This window comes from Gallus gallus, chromosome 8 (genome assembly GCF_016699485.2).
Source record: "Gallus gallus isolate bGalGal1 chromosome 8, bGalGal1.mat.broiler.GRCg7b, whole genome shotgun sequence".
NCBI lineage: Eukaryota > Metazoa > Chordata > Aves > Galliformes > Phasianidae > Gallus > Gallus gallus.
This window is the reverse complement of record NC_052539.1, coordinates 4,746,823-4,763,976: the sequence shown is the minus strand read 5'-3', so window position 1 is coordinate 4,763,976 and position 17,154 is coordinate 4,746,823. Positions and strand designations below refer to the sequence as shown.

Here is a 17,154-nt window from a genome sequence, read left to right as displayed (position 1 = left end):
CTGCGTCTGAAGCTGTTAAAACAGCAACATCTATATCTTTCCTCTTACAATAGGTGTTGTGATCATTGATGATCACCCTGAAGTGACAGTAGTTGAAGACTCCCAGTCTAACTTGAATGATGATGGTTTCACTGAAGTGGTGTCTAAGAAACAACAGAAACGCTTGCAAGATGAAGAGCGCAGAAAGAAGGAGGAACAAACAGTGCAGGTACAAGACACAGCATTTGTATCAGGCATTTGTGGTGGGAAAGAGCTCCTTGCAGTACTGGGAATGTTATGAGGTGTTCAGTATCTTCATTTCAAGAAGCTATATTTTCACCTCTTAAATGTAATTAGGTAGTTGTATTAATGTTGAGTTCAGAATTAGTAAATTAAACTAATTTTCACTTGGACATCTTAGGATTCAGTACTTACTGTTTGGGCTGCCAGCTGCAGGAGTAAAAATTGGCTTCCACTTGCAGGTTTGGACCAAAAAAGGATCAAGTGAAAAAGGTCGAGGTCAAAATTCCAAACTCCCACCCAGGTTTGCTAAAAAGCAGCAACAGGCAGCAGCTGCAGCTGCACAGCAGGCACAAGCTCAGGCACAGACTCCATGCACAGCACAGACTGCAGGTCAGCCACCAGCTTCTGTTCAGCCTCAAAATCAGGCTGCTGGAGGGGCAACAGCCAGCACAGAATTCACGGTGTCAGGCAAAGTCTTGCAGAACACCCAGGCTCACAATGGTCTAGGAACTGAACTGTGGGAAAACAAGGTGCCTCCTACAGCAGTTCTGAATGACATCTCCAAAAAACGTAAGTAGTGTCTTCTGGATTCTTCTTTTGCGGTGGGAGGGGCAAGTATTGTAATTAGAGAACGCTGGTTCTCAGCTCTTACATTTACACATGCAAGTGTATTTTGCACAGGGGATAGAGGGCAACAGTGTAATATCTTAGGCTATGAATACTCCCTCAAAAGACTTGCAGTGTGATGTTGCTCATACTTTTTGTTACCATACTCTGTTTACAAAAAAAAAATAAGGATATCACTCCCTTCGGAAATTTGTTTTGTTGGGTTTGGTCAAGCTTCCAAGTGTGGTGATCAACCCTCTTAAAAACAGCTAAATATGAATCCTGTTGCTAACTCCTGGATAGGATAATAACTTCTGAACCAGAACTTGCGTTAATCAACGCATCTGTGGTCTAATTTTCCTCAGTCAGTTGATAACCTTAGTCAAATGCATTTAGCAACTTAAATTTTTTTGGTAGTGTTTTGATTTTAACTCTTCCCTTACTTGTCAGTGGGACCTATTAGTCCACCTCAACCACCTTCAGTGAGTGCTTGGAACAAACCTTTGACATCTTTTGGATCAGCTACGTCTCCAGAGGTAAGGATGAAGGGAAAAGAAGCTTACTCAAATTGTTCATTGTGAAGATTGGGTGCAGATTGTTCAAGTGTGGCTATACATAAAATAGTGTGTGCAGAATCCCCTGAAGTAGGGAGGTAGTACAGAAAGATGTAGGCTAATGCTTTTATTAACTGCAGAACAGGAGAACTGTTCTTTGTGAATCGAATCTCAGATTTCACAGATTTTCTTGATAGCTGCTCTTCAGTGTGTATTTTTAAGTTAAAATATTGTCTAGTTTGTCTGTGAATGCTTGTGTCCAGCTTAGAAACAGGCTGCCTTCTCTTATGACACCATTTTTGGGTGGCATAAGAAGTTCTATAAATCTTTTTTAGTCTTTATTTTCCTCGAATGCTAATTTTGAAGTTTCAGGAGAATAATATGAACTTGAATCTAGACTTCTTTATATTGTATTTCTCTTTCCTTTTCAGTACCACATCTTTTTCATGATCTCATTTATGTATTTCTTCACTACTTTTACTTCCCTCTCCCTTGAGCTCTTATAAACAGTAGGAAGCTGAGGAGAACACAGTATGCTTTCATGTGTTGTTTACTACTTAGGAATTTATTGCTATCACAGATAATGCTTTTGCTGGCAGAAGGTAGAAGCATGCTTGTAGTGTTCAACTTTCAGTATACTTTATGCTCTTTTATTAACTAATGTCAGTATACTGATATAAGTCTTTTGAAATGTGTTTAATGCTTGCTTTTTAAATAGGGAACAAAGCCTGGGCAAGAAGGTGGAGTCGAGCTTGGTATAGAAACTATTCAGTTTGGAGCCCCTGCTTCCAGTGGTAGTGATAATGAAGTTGGCCCTGTACTTTCTGAGAAGTCGGCTGACAAGCTACCAGAACCAAAAGAGCAAAGACAGAAACAGCCTCGGGCTGGACCCATCAAAGCACAAAAGGTAAAACATCATACCTTTTAAACTTAAAAAGCAAATGCAGTCAAAAAGAAGTTACAAGTAATTGACTGAAAAATTGAATGCTAAGTTAAATAGGACTAGGCCTATAAAAGTTGCATTCCATGTTTGTATTTCCTAAAGTAAGTGGTTTTTGGAGAGAAGATTGGGAAGTCAAAGAAGTGCAGGTGCACAGCATCCTAATGCAACAGAGTTTGTCCACTGACTATTTGGAGCAACAGATGTAGCTGCAACAGAGATGGGATGATGAATCTGTTAGCTTTGCTGGAGGAGTATGGATTTTTTTAGGGTGCTTTTGTTTTTAATTTTTGGTGTACACCTGTGCTTATTTTGCTCAGGTTGTCTTGAGGCAGGCTATTTCTGTCTTATATCTCCTATTTCAGTTCTTCCTGCAACCATGTCTGCCTTTCTCCCCCACACCACCATCTGCAGCCATTGACACGTGGTGCCTTGCTTAGTTTTGTACATAGGATTACCAAGTAATACATCAAGTTACAGGGAAAGAAGTGTTTGGAAGAAAGGGAAGAATGTCAGAGCCCACTCATAAGAAGTCTCAGAAGCATAGACATCGAGATAATTAACTTTTTTTGTAATTAATTTGGGAAGAGCGAATAGGTAATCAAACTTAATTAAAATATGTTTCTCATTCTTCTCAGGAGATTTAGGGGTTCCATCGTCAGTTCGTATTTCCAATGTTGCCACTCACAAGGAGTAACGCTCCTCCTGTCATTCAGATTACACTTAGTGATATTACAGGTTAATGGAACTTACTTTCCTGTTGTTTTTTCCTCCAGTGTGTACTTATCTCTGCATTGCTAACACTCAGCACCAGCTCCTTACTTGAAGGAAGAGGTAGCTCTGACAGATATGCTTTGCTCATAAGTTACTAGACCAGTTAATGCAGTCTCTCTTGTCTGAGATTTGGCAGTGGTCCTGGTGTACTTGAAGCCCTTTTTGTCTTTCTAGAAGACGGGCACTTTCTTTTTTTTCCAAAAAACCCTTGAAATCTGAAATTGCAGCTATATGCAGTGAATAATCTATTGAGGCATTTAGTGGCTCTACGGCATTTGATGGTTTTCATTGCAAAATATAAAACCCTTACAACAGAGAAGTGTGCAGTAGCTAATCGTGCTGGTGAGTTGTAGTAACACAGCACGTTCAGAAACTAGTGTCATGCCTAGAACTGTGCCCCCATGAAGTCACCTGGATACTAAACTCCCCCTAAAACGGTCTGTTTTACATGTAGAGTTTTTTTTCCCCCTGCTTGGTTATATAACTGTTAAGACTCCTGAAGGTTTTGTTGAAAGACAAATGTGCAACTAGGTGGTAAAGTCACTGGAGATGACCATTTTGATGAGCTTTTCTGAATGATGGTTGCAATCCTTTAACCCTCTTGATGGAGAGGAAGAGTGGAAAAAAAGCCCTACACACTCCCCATCACGATGGTGTGCACTGTGAAGCCTAGATATGAGCTTGTTCAATGTCTACGGGCAACATGAGAGGACTGTATTTGAAACAAAGCCATTTACCTCTCAGAGTGTGACCTTAAATTGTCTGGAGAAATTTCTTCTTCTGTTAGTTGTTAGAAGAAAAGGTATTTAGGGTGAGGTGGGTTTGATCCTGATGGCTGCATTGCAAAGCTTAGGCACACATTTCCAAGATGCTTTTGTCTTTCCCTCTAAAGACATTTTCCAGTCTATACTGGCTTCTTTTGGGTACTCAATACACTGGGAAAACTCTAGCCCTCCCCAAAGGCATTCTGTTAAAAAGGGTCTTCATCTATTTGTGAAGCAGATGGTTTGTGTTTGTAGAGACATACCATCAGCTTCTGGTTTTCTACTGTCAAAGCTTAAGCAATATAGTTTCAGAGACTGCCTTTAAAGAATTTTTGTGCTGCTCTGTAGTAAGGTGGGCTGAGCCAGGAAGGATATACCTCTTTAAACAGAACATCCACGTTCCCTGAGGCTCTTCTTTAATTCAGCTGTACAAAAAGGAACTGCTGAATTACAGCAGCTACTCCAGTCATGGTCTCTACAAAATAAGGCAATGCATGAACATGGGTGGGGGCTTTTTGTTGCTGTATATCCCTTTAGTGCTCAGTCACTAGGAAAAAACACTGCCAACATTGAGACATCAACAAAGGGAGTCCTTTTCTAGTTTTCTACCCTCCTGGAACTCTGTAAGATCAGAATTTTCTGGAAATAGATACAAGCTGTATGTATGTGAAGTCTTATGGCTTCCTTACTTTTCTGTACTTAAAAGTCAAAATGGTTTTCTGCTGTAGATTTTAATTAGGCCTTATTTTAGTTGTACTTTATATAATATGTCTCACTTGGCAACAGTGTTTAAATTCTTAAAGTCTGGAGTGGATGCATTTCAAATACTTGCCACTAATTTAGTCTTGATTGATTTATATATTAGAAAATGCTTAGCTTTGAGGAAGGCTTTGTTCGATTTAAACAAATTTGTTCTAAGCATGTTAAGATACTGTTTTATGGGCAAGCTGTGGGGGGAAGACATAACTGACAAGTTAACACTAACTTAGCTTCCAGACTTGAGTCCAGTAGAAAACAAAGAGTATAAACCCGGTCCTATTGGGAAAGAACGTTCTTTAAAGAACAGAAAGGTGAAGGATGCCCAACAGGGAGAGCCTGAGGGACAGGAGAAGTCATCTCCCACTTCTGTGAGAAGTCCAGAACCTGTCACTGCAAAGGAAACCAAAGCAGCAAGTGAACTGAGTACAGAAATAGGAACAATGATATCTGTGTCTGCTCCAGAGTTCGGAACAAGCACAAAGGTAAGAAAAATGTTGAAATATTATAGAGCACTATATGTAAAATAATACTACAATGATGTAATTAACATTCGGTTGCCTGCTGGGCTTATTGATTAGCAGATTTGAAACAAATAGTTACTGCTTGAACTTAAATAGTTCTCTGATGTGGTATGGAGTTGTGCTGTCACAATCCTTGCAGAGGTCAGCTTGGAAAGTTGTAAAGTCTTCCACTGCCTTATGAGCATGAAAACTATCTAGAGACTTAACTTTCTGTGGAGAGTGGCACTAAAGCCTGATACAGACAGATTGTATGAATTTGTGTCTTGAGTGTGTTTTTGGTATGTGCAAGATGAGACCTTGACTTTCAGCAGAGAGCAACAGAAAAGGACTGTGCCCAGTGGTTGTTCAAGAGCGTGGATGTCTTGAAGCTGTGAGTTAAGTGTTCTGTGGTTGGAGGGGTGGGAGAGGGATGGAATACATCTCTAAACTAGGAAAATGCTTAAGCATTGGATAAGGCAAGGTCAGTTTACCTAAAGGTTGTCTGTCTGTCATGCCTGGGATATGGTCGAGGTACATCCACTTGCGGAATTCAGGACTCATCGCAGTTGTCAGTGTGGAACTCCCCTGCCTTCCAGTGAGATACTGACTTACTGTCAGCCTTCAGTGTTCTATAGCTCAGTTCTTGGCTGTTATGTACTGAAAGCACTGAGTTGTTGAAAAACATCCATGGACAGACTCAGTGCATAATGGCCTATGTGGAGCTGTCTTCTCTTCTGTCAGTTACATATCTAAAGCAAGAACTAGGAGTGTTCTTAGATGGAGAGAAGCCGTGCAGGATTGAGAAGGTACTAGTTCAGTAGTTACACCTGCCTTGGTAATAGGAAAGTTTGCAAAGCAGTTTTGTGAGTTTAGACACTAGTTTGCTGCATGCTGTCTCAATCTGTCTTCCTAATCTTAAGCAGAAACATTCTGATGTCTCTTAGGGAAACCATTCCTCTGCAGAAGTTTCACTAATAGTTGAAGAATCTGAAATGCAGATCTATTCCAACGCTTTAGCCTGCTGTTGGGGTGGTGGGGTGCTGTCCTATCAGGTATTTGTCAAGCTGTCATACAAGCAGAAGATGCTATTGTGATGAAATCAAAGCAAATGTTAAGGGAGAGATGTTTCCTAGCTATTAGCTGCAAACTTGATTTTAAGTGGAATGACAAATGTGTGGAAATAAAGTACTGGGATTTCTCATCCTTCCTGGCAGTTTTTGTCTTATGCAGTAGGTGTGAATGGTTTGTGTTGACACCAGAACTGGGTGAAGCACTCCTCTTTTGTACACAGAATCAGAAGTGCAGAACCATAAACATCAACCTGTTCAAGCATTTGCTTAGGAGGCTGTTTTGTGTGCTGTGTTCTTTCTCACCATCTCACAAACTTATTTGACTAGCACTCAAGGCAAAACTCCTTTTCTAATCTTGTAGACATCTTTGATTACTAGTCTAACTTGCTGGTAGCTCTGGTGAAGTAAATCGGTACCATGTCCTCTCTATACGTGTATTTTAAAAGAATGAGATCTTCAAAAGGGAGGTCTGTATTTTGTGCCTTTCTGGACCTAGTTAAAAGCAGGTTGCCTATGTTCTTTGAACTACCACAGTACTGAAGTGTCAAACCTCTGTCTTCTAAAAGGAAGACCAAATTGAAAGGAAAATGGAGTTTGTGCTGGATATGCCAATTCTCAACAATTTCTTTGTTGCTTGAAGTGGCTTCTACTAGAAGTGTTTAATATATGGTATAAATAGGCCTTAAAACACCTGTTTCAGCAGTTCCAGATTTGCTTCTGAATTCCTTTGTCATGTAGAGTTCCATGGGCATCAGTAGTGAGTTTTCTAGGAAACAAATGGTCATATTTTTTATTGACTTCTATGGAAATTGAACCAACAACCTGTAGATCTATTAGGGAAGGTGAACTTCATCTGGATTTCACAGAAATAAACCACTCTTGGTACTTTTTAAGTGGTTTTAAATGCTTACTTTCCCAGTCTTGGAGTTCCCCTGCTGGTTAGTATTGCAGCTGCTTTTTCTTGTCTGTAACATTGTCTTTCCTCAATAATGAGGAGAGAAGCAATGACATCTTTTATCTGTTGTTTGAATGTCAGAGGTTTAATTTTTAGTGAACCAAAATGATTTCTCTTTGAACACTCTGCCATCCTTTTTGGGAGACCACTGCTAAGGTTGCAGCAAGATGCACTTTCTTCAGTGTATTTGTTGATTTGAATGCTTATGGAAGTCAAGCTAGCTGTCTTTCTTCAGAAGCAGAGGCTTTGTAGGAGTATCCCATCCATACCAAACAAGCCCTTCAATAAGATCATACGTATTTAATCAGACAGGACTGTTCTGCCTCAAACTGTAAATGTAAATCACCTTATACTGATGAACTGTTTATCAGGAACATATCAGCATGATGCTCTGAAGCATTTTCAGCTGTTTCTCTTGAGTTTTTGTAGTATGTTTGGAGTGAAAGCAATGTGTTGCATGGGTCTCTGAATCAGGTAGGATGTCTTTAGCTTTCTTCCATTTGAACATCTGTCTCCAAGTAAAGTTTGAAGCTTTCTAATTACAGGAATGATCAGTACCTAGTGGAAATGGCAACAAAGTTTTGGATGAATGGTTGATAAAAGCTGTATGTTGCAGAGGTGATGTCAAAAAGGAGACATGCTTTATATAACAATTCTGAAATGGTTCAGTATCTGACAAGCGCTCTGGTTTGAATTAATTTCCTATCTCAGGAATAAATCAAATGTTCAGCACATTAATTATTTGGAGGCCCCTGCTCCTTTGTAGCTAAGGTCGACTCTGAGGTCTGCTGTATTCTTCTGTTCATAAAGTCGCTTTAGGTTTTGTGAGCTCTTTTGAGAAAATGAAACAGTTGTAAAAAGTTAACCTGTTTTTTGTTCAGATATAAATACCCTGTAGATAACTTCAGAACTTACTGCTCGTGCTATTATTACAGTTATTAATTTATAGTAAAGTATTCAGTTGGTTTATTCAGTAAAACAGTTGTTCAGAAGATTCATTTTAATTGAACTACAAAAGCATACGGTATCTATATGTAAAAGACTCCTAGACGTTTTCCTATCAGTAAATGGAAGGTGATGGTTAACCAACCCGTGATATTTGCAGTGCTGTTCTTACAGCTAAAGCACTGTCTTTTCTGCATGTTTAGCATGTAACTTATTTTTGTAGAAACGTTCAGCATTGCGCACCCACTTCTAAGGGCACCTCAATGGATGTGTTAGGGGTTTTTTTGTTTGTTTTACATTCTTTTGGGTGTGAAGTATTTCTATACTGAAAAATTATCCAAAGTTGGGAAGATAGCAATAATTCTGATTTAATTTCTTTTGTGACAAACTGTAGTGCTGAGAACATGTAAAACTCAGCTCTAAGCCTCAAAGGCATTTTGATAATATTACTTTTTAAAACTTCCTATGATAAAGGATCTTACGTGATAAAATATCTTTAAAGAACAAGAAGCCATTCAGTTACGCTTCATTAGAAGGATCTTGTGATTAAAGCAGCTTTGTGTGCTTGCTTTCTGCTACATATATAACCTATAACCCATATAAGATTACATGAGATCGTATTATATCCCACCAGTTCAACAAGTGAGGAGAATAACTACGTGGTGAAGCAGATTCTTTCTGTCTGCATTGTAAATACATAAGTGTGCACATCCTAGCCCTTACAGTTGGGCTCTTTGTCTTGATCTTCTACCAAAATAAGCTTATCCTTAAGGATGGTTCTTGTTACTTGCTGATTAGTATCTTAATGCTTCAATTAATATTTTAGAAGACATTGTCATAGACTTGAGCAGTGAATTCAATGTATACTTTCTCATAGTTTATCATCATACTGCTTGAGTATGGTTGGGTTAACAAGTATAATCTGTTTGGTGCCTTCAGAGGCATTGTGTTGACATATCCAAACCCTTGTCAACAGCTAATTTATGCTTCAGGTACTTCCTGGCGTTTGGTTCTGTAAAAATGATGGAGTTTATTCTGGGCTTTCGGCATTTGCTAGTGAATTAATGAATCTTAGCTAGTTCAGGAGTGTATGGTTGCACCATTTATCTGATAGTCTTAAAACAGTTCTTATAACTCTTCGTCTGGAATACACCCAGATTTAAATACCCAGTGACAAAGACTAAAAACAATGCTAAATTTTGATTCAGAGAGATGCCATTGCCCTTTTTGTTCATTGTACATCATTCTCTAGGGGGCTGGCAATGCTATCAATTACGTGTTTTCAGCAGGGAGTTTAGACCTACAGCTGCAGTAGTCACTGGCTTACAGTTAAGTCCATGGAAGTGAGTTTGATTCATGGAGCGTATTATGGCTTACCTAACTGTGAGGATAAATAAACTACAAGGAAAGCCTTTGAGTAGGCTTTCGCTTCCACCCCTTTTCTTTCTTGATATCACTGCCCCGTGCAGAAACTGGGAGGCAAGCTTTAACTGTCCAGAGGTGCTGTCTTAGACTTTGAGACAGGACTTAAGGAAAATTGCTCTGTCAAATAGCACCCTGGGTTCTCTTTTTCTTAACTGGAAGGCCTTGTTTGTTACAGATTTACCCAAGACATTCCTGTTTGTTTAAAGCTACAGGAAGATTTCAGCTAACACGTTATTATTTTTTCAATGAATTGGACTAAAAGTGCCTACAAACAGCTAAAGCGTCTTGGGTGACCAGTGAGTGCCTACACCACCACAATTCCGTATATTTAATGGCCAAGCATGGCATCACTCTGTATCCTTGCTTTAAAGACTGTATTTTGACCTGTCTCAAGTCATGCTTGTGAGATCATGAGGCAAACTGTAGTCTCCACAAAATAGTTTTGACTTCAATAGCAGTTCGGCAACAAGGGTTGCTGAACAAGGATGTGCCTACAAGAAAAAAAAATCTTCGGGAGATCGACTTCTAACCTGCTGAATGGTGAGGTTTCTTCCTGTGGAAAGGCTGACCTTTGTCCAAGAAACTTAAAATCGGATTTAGGTAAGGGAGATATTTTAATGGAATTATTTTTCTTCACAGGAGTCTGTAACAGACTACACTACACCTTCTCATCCTAACACAGTGGCTACTAGCAGTACAAAAATGGAGGAGACTTTGGTGACGAACGTAAGTCTATTGCAGTGAATCGACTTGACTTTGAAGACAAGAAAAATTTTCACACGTCCTTAAAGCACAAAATACTGCCTTCAGTTAACAAGTCACTAGAGTTTCTTCATGTTGACTAGCTGTGCACTACCCAGTGATCTTACTCTGAAGGACAGTTGTTTCAATTAGTATCTGTTCTGGAATTCTTCAGATATTTCCTTATTTTTCAATGACCTACAGAGCAGAGAAAGTATGAAAATGTTTCTAGGGACAATTCTAAAATATACAAAGATAAGTATAATGAATGCACTCTCAGAAGTAGCTGGGCCTTGAACCTGGTGCAAAGATCTGTAGGTGAGTTTGAAGAAAGGCTTCTAAAAACAAAGCAGTTTTGAACTGTAGCCTGAAATCAGTGACTGTGGGTAAAGGGAGCAGCTTAATGGCTTTTGAAAGCGTGTGACAGGATTTCACATATTCAGTAGGGATGTCATGTCTGCAGTCCTCACAGAGCCAGTGATCCTGATGGTGTGTGTGGTGTTCTGATTGAGAAGACCAACTGGATTATGTTGTGGAGTCAAGTTTGTCTCAAGCTTGCTGGTATACCGGGTTGGAAACACGGATCTTGTTATTTTTGTTTGAGTAGCTGAAGTATAATTAGCTCAGAGTTGAGTCACTTGTTGGTTGGGGGAGGGAAGGATTCATGCAGTAGTGTCTCAGGTTTTTGCTGATGTCTCGTGAAATGCTTTTCAGCTCACTGCAGCATCCTTTAATGCAGTTTTGAAGCAATATTGGCTAAGCTTACTCTTCTGTTGGGTTTTCTGTTGTTGTGGTGGTTTGTGCCTTCGGTGGCTAGTGTAGGAAACTGACTTCTTTTGTGTAAATGGTGGTAGTGTATGCTCCAGTGTGGCACGTTGGAGTTGGATTTGCAGCACAGGATCCTGGCCACAAGGGATCTGTGATATCGCCTGCTTCAGAGCTTCAAGTATCTGTATCTTTTGGATTAGCCTCATCTCATAAATGGCTGGAATTCCATTAGCTGCGGTCTGTGAGAGGAGAAGGATGGAGAAAGAACTAGTCAGAAGTGCATTATTTTTGGTACATTCTATTTAGAGTATCAAGAAAATCATCAGCGTTTTCTGCAGTAAAGATAGAAATAGCCTTTTGTCAACTTTATTTCCCTAGGCTTGACATCTTTTATCTTTTGAAAGAGAAGATAACGGAATTTGGTTACTGGATGGCAAATCTGTTTTGGTTTGTTTCATGGTCGTGTGACTCTGAAGGTTTATAGCTTCCTCTTTTCGGAAACTGCATCTCAGAACTCAAGAGGTCACTATACCCCATGTACTGTATTGGTACAGAATGGGCCAAACTTGGCTTGGGAAGAATTTTTGCATATCAGTAAAGTAAAACGATACTTCAAAGTATATCCCAAAGCAGAGAATTGGTATTTGTTTATGCAGAAGACACGGACCCTTCAGAACCCCAGTCTTCAGCCTCTTTTTATTAAAGAGAGTTGAGAAGCATCTCAGCACCCGCTGAATGACCTTTTCCCACCTACCATATTTTCACCTTATTTTATCAGAATCTCCCTGCCAAATGCTCAAGCCTTGATGAAGTTGTAGCTCACTGAATAAAGCTTGAGCTTTGCTTTTTCTGGGGCTTTCATAATAGACGTAGTTAGAATGTGATGTGTGTTGCCTGCCTTTCAGGTGCCCCTGCCCCACACCCTTCCCCTCCCTAGGAGGGAGACTCTACAACAGAGCTCCAGCCTAACTCCAGTTTCTCCCGCTACCGTCGACCTCACCCTCAAGGTATGTACCACATCCCTCTAAGGGTTGTTTTCTTGCATGCAGGGGAAAGTTAATGGAGAACTTGCTGGTAAACCTTTTTTTAGAGCCTTCCTTTGTTTCCTCTGCTGACTTGCTTCTGCATATAAACGGATGGCTGAAACACAAGACTATCAAAGGATGCATTTAAATTCTAAATCTCTAACCCCATTTTGCATTAACACTTGGCATCAACCAGTCTTGGCTCCCACTGCCCTGAAAAAGGATCCTAGCATTTTAGCATTGTACCATTGTGTTCATGACAAACCATCAGAATCTGACTGATTTTTTTTTAAAGTTTTTTTGTGTATGTGGCATAAAGCAAGTTGCTTAGTTGGGTATTAAAGGCTGCAAGGAGTTGCTTGGTAAGCCAAGCTTGATTTTCTTAGCAGTAAGATTTTGGTGCAGTGATACTGTGTTGTGAGTTGGTTGGCTGAAGTTCCAAAAAATACTAAGTAGGTGGAGTGTTGGTGACTCTGAAAGGCAGTTCTATGAGCTAGTCAGAACATGCTTTGTTGTGTTATAAATATTCTGTTGTTTTCTGCTCTTCAGTGTAGAGCAAGTGTATAGAATATTTTGAGTGGCATTTTGCCATTTTGATGGATTTTGGATTGTGTGTATTGTATAACTCACTAACATAGTATTGGTCTCTATTTTGCTACTGTACCTTTGGAAGTTTTTTGGTCTTTTTGGTGTGTGAGATCTGCTTTGCTATTTTGACTGCAGGTGATTGAACTAGTAGAAATGGTGCTCTTACTTCTAGTATTGAGTGATGTTTGAAATTAGTTTTTGTAAGTTACTTTAAAAAACCCAAACACTTGAAACGAGGGTTTGGATGCAGAACTAACACTGGGGAGTTATTTGTCAGTCCTGGTGAGACTTCAGTCTTGCTGGCATGGTTTGACAGCTGCTTGCTCGTATTCTCTATGGATGATAGTTATTAATGATCTCTTGTTGTGTCTTTGCTTTTCTTTTGTTAACACTTTTTTTTCCTGGGGAGAAAAAAAAATAACAACATAGATACTTGGGCCAGCAAAATGGGGAGAGGGCTTGAGGAGGGACAAGTAAATTAACAGAACTCTGATTTTCAGTTGCATTCTTGTGTAACAAATTACTGTAATCTGACTTTCTGGCGCCTGAAAGCATTTTTCTGAAGTAGCAGTCTCTAACTGTTTAGCAACTGGATATCCAATCCACATGTAATACAGGTAGGATTGTTACTACTACATGAAACCACAAAGAACGTGATGCTGCTCGGCCACAGAGCAGACTGCTGCATTCATTTGTATTTCATCCTGCAGTTTCTTGCTCTCTCATTCTGGTGTCGGTGATTTGATTCATTTCTCAGTGGATGATAAATCTTGGATATGTGATAACAGAATACATTGAAGATCCATGTTTTCAGGCTACCTTGAAGTATACTCTGATTAAAATCTGAATGGAAGGATGTTTGGAAACAGCTTTGTCTCCATGTTCTCTGTTCCAGCTGCTGGAATGCTACATCCTTCTTCCAAATGCTGAAGACAGCAAGCTTATTTTGAAGTGCACGCTGAGGCTTTCACTTCCACAAAAGGCTTTCTGGGCCAGGCAGGGCAACGCTGCTCTTTCTTACTCTATTTTGAATTATCCTTGCTTTTTAAAAAAAGAGTGCCTTAAGAGCAACAGGAAACAGTATTTCCTTCCCTCCCTTAGAGCAAGGTCTCCAGGCTCTGCCTCCTTCCTCCAGCCACACGTGCTCCCAGTACTTTCTATCATTCTGAAAGAGCTTAGGTGCAAAAGGTGCTACTCTAAGAAAGAAAGATAACTTTTTCCTTACACCAACTTTACTAAAGGCACCTTTTACTGAGGCAGTAATCCTCAAAGGACTAATCTGGCATGGCTATTTCTAGTTAAGGAGCTGAGCAGAAGCAAGCCAAAGTCATCTCAAGCTGAACTGCTTGGCATACTTCCATGTTCCAGAATTCAACATAAAATTTCTGTGTAGTCACCTGAGTCTGGAGTCTGGCATCTTTTGAATTTCTTTTGTCTGTCACCTAAACGTTGACATAGAGAAGCATGTGCATGTAGATATTTGTCTCCAGTTAAGTTTGTAGTTAGTAAGTACTGGACTTTGAATTAAATGTTGGGGCCCCAGTGGGTGAACAGTGAAAAAGCCTCAAGCAGCCAGGATCTTCAGCCTGTGCTCTCTTCTTTCCCTGACTGAGCAGTAAGCAAAATCACACCACCTTCCCAAGTCTCACTCGTTTTAGAGCTATTTTCTCCATCACATCTGGTCTGTAGATGGTGCTGCATGGGTACTTGTAGAATATCAGTGTCTCTTCTATCCAGAGATTGTTGAGGAGCTCTCTAAAAGCAAGGCTCAGATCTCTGTTAAATGCCCTTTGTAGCAAATTCGTAGGGATATGGAATGACTTGAGAAATCTTGGTAGTGTCCAGATTTGGAAGACAAAATTCAGTATGTAGACTCCTGCTCTTGTTGTCACTTGTTTCTTCAGGACATCCTGAAACTTGATGAACGTTGTGGAAGCTTCTATGCATTCTCCATTCAGACATCTACAGGCGCTTTTCTCATTTTCTCATAATACCAGTGCAGTGTTCCACCTTATGCAAAATCCTTTCCAGCAGATTTATAATAAATTTTTATTTTTGTCCTATCTGCACGAATCGGAACCAGTTTGGAGGACAGGTGTTGTAATGGGGAAACTGAACATAAGTGCATGATGATGGTCTGAAAAAGGAAAATAGATAAGTCACCTATCTTCAAATGATTTGAGGTGCAACAGAGTTTCTTTCTCTCTGCTTTTTGTCTTGAATACATAGAGCTCTAGCTAGTTTCTTTTCAGATGTCTATCAGCCGTATTAGCCACTTTTTTTGTGTACTGCTTTGCTTTTTTATCACTTTTGAAGCATCTAGCCAAATATTCCAAGTTCTCTTTGGCCTGTCCACGCTCTGCCTAATGCATTTAAAACAGCGTGGTTGAAAACATGACTTTCAGAGGCTACAAATCCCAGTTAGGGCACTCTACTGATCCAGGCAGCAAGGCTGGGGAGGATGTATTTGAACCTTTACAAATACCCTTAAATACAGCATCTGGCCTTGAGAAGCTTAGAATCCTATGGATAAGGGATTTTAGCCTCTGGCATCCAGTTGTGCACACAGTCTTTCCACTTCAACCTCCAGCTGTCCTCAGTTGTAGAGAGAAGCCTGTGGACTTTGAGCATTTAAATTTCTGGATGCGGTCTGAACATAAACATTTTCAGTAGTCCCTCAAAAGTGTCTCAGTTCAAAGATACAGTCTTATGAACCTGTTCTAGCAATGATAAGATTGTTGTTGACTTCAATGGGGCAGTAGTTCTCACTTTTGGTGGAAGAGAATTGTGTCTAAAAATCTTAGGTTGAAGTTTCAACTTGCTATGCAGTAGTGAAACTCACTGTAGAAAGAGGAACGTGAAGCATCTTTAGCTTTAATGTAAAGCAGAATGCACAAGCTGTGTCAGCTTTGGTTGCATTTTGAACAGCAGTTGATTTGGAAAAGTGCACTTGAGTGCTCTTGGGTGTTCTGAAATGTATGTTAGATTTGGCGGTCACTCAATATATGACTTAGCAAGAAAGCAAGGAGCTACATTGTTTAAAAGGTCCAATTAACTTATAAGAGAAAGTCTTCCTGGAAATACTTGGATTCTTTTGTACCTTTCTTTTGCTTCCTGTGTCATTTGCTCTCCGTGTCAAATAAACATAAGCCAGATTAGCGTGAGTGAACTCTTTTGAGTACTCAGCATTAAGATGAACTGTGCACGTGTGCAGTTGGAACAGATAAGAAGCTCCAACTTCAGACCGTATGCTTTTTGCATGAACAGAGTTGCACGATTACGGCAATTTTTTTAAGAGGCTCGCATGAAGCCTGAGTTGCCTTTTGAACTAAAAGTAACTGTTAAAAGAGGAAGGCTGTTGGGCTGGTTGAATTTCGTAATAGATAAGGTAATTTGTTTTCTTTTTAAATAGATGGAGTCCGCACGCAAAGCATGGGAGAATTCCCCAAACATGGGGGAGAAGAGTTCACCAGTGACCTCAGCAGCATCTCCCATAGCTGGTGGCAGCAGCAGCAACAGCAGCAGCAGCAACGCTGTGCCAAGCAGTGGTACTTACAGCTCCTTCTCTAGTGCATCAATGCCTCCTATTCCTGTGGCTTCAGTTACACCAACTACTTCACTATCAGGTACTGGGTGTCAAGATTGTAATGTCCTGTTATATTGCTCTTTGTTATGTGTTCGAATAAATTTAGTTCCCTATGGAAATGTTTAGCACAGAGCTGACAAAATTTGTACAGGTGTGAAATGTCATATCTGAACAGTAGTTTCCCAGATACCTCTAATTAACAGAGATCCTTCCTCTACTGCACTTCAGTCATCTAAAAAGACTATTGAGAAGACATCTTTCTGCTTATGCTACATATAAGGACTTGAAAGAGAATGTAAGGTTCTGTTGGCTGACGTGTTAGTTTCATTTTGTTTATCTGAGTGAAGGAAGGCAAGTGGGATTTTTTTGGAACAGATGTCAGTTCTGGCAGCCACTCAGTGCCAGCAAAGAGGTTTACCTTCCAGCAACACTTCATCCAGCTAGTTGCAGCATTAATTTCTTTTGCAGATTTACTCTTAGAGCCAAGGCTTCAACAGCTTATACCAAGACTCCCTTGTATTAGGGAGAGCAAATGCCCAACTGGCCTTCATGAACAATACTTGTTCCTACTCTTGTTGTTTGTCAGAACCAAAAGATGCTGTGTCTGATTAAGTCTTCACACCTAGGAATGTTAAAATATATGTCAAAACCTCAGTTGTTTAAGAAGACCTTTCTTTGGAGACAGGCTTTTGATCCCGAGAGGCACAATCACAGTACACTATAGAATTATTAACTGAGATAACTACTTTGATATTTGCATATCCTCCTGCACTTGAGAATGGAGAAATATTATTGTTGTAGCTCTTCCTGTAGTGAACCTAATAGAATTGTTCTGTCTACTCTCCATCTGCCTTACAGTGATGGAAATAGCTACAGTAGATTTTGGTTTTCATTACCGATAGTGGCTGTGCTTGCATAGTTATGCCAAAAAC

At 39.9% G+C, this 17,154-nt stretch overlaps 1 protein-coding gene across 31 annotated transcripts in view; it reads left to right on the top strand.

The window, feature by feature from the left end:
- The window catches only part of PRRC2C (proline rich coiled-coil 2C), a 66,943-nt gene that overhangs the window by 35,352 nt on the left and 14,437 nt on the right, over window positions 1-17,154 (top strand). For 15 of the 31 annotated variants that reach the window (XM_046944341.1, XM_046944353.1, XM_046944369.1 and 12 more), the window contains 8 exons: window positions 54-208; window positions 462-792; window positions 1,279-1,364; window positions 2,101-2,289; window positions 4,850-5,101; window positions 10,154-10,240; window positions 11,929-12,030; window positions 16,049-16,262. In XM_046944341.1, coding sequence (XP_046800297.1) covers window positions 54-208; window positions 462-792; window positions 1,279-1,364; window positions 2,101-2,289; window positions 4,850-5,101; window positions 10,154-10,240; window positions 11,929-12,030; window positions 16,049-16,262 — 1,416 coding nt within the window. The remainder of the gene's footprint in view (window positions 1-53; window positions 209-461; window positions 793-1,278; window positions 1,365-2,100; window positions 2,290-4,849; window positions 5,102-10,153; window positions 10,241-11,928; window positions 12,031-16,048; window positions 16,263-17,154) is intronic. The other 16 variants (XM_046944363.1, XM_046944364.1, XM_046944362.1 and 13 more) reach the window with 3 other exon arrangements.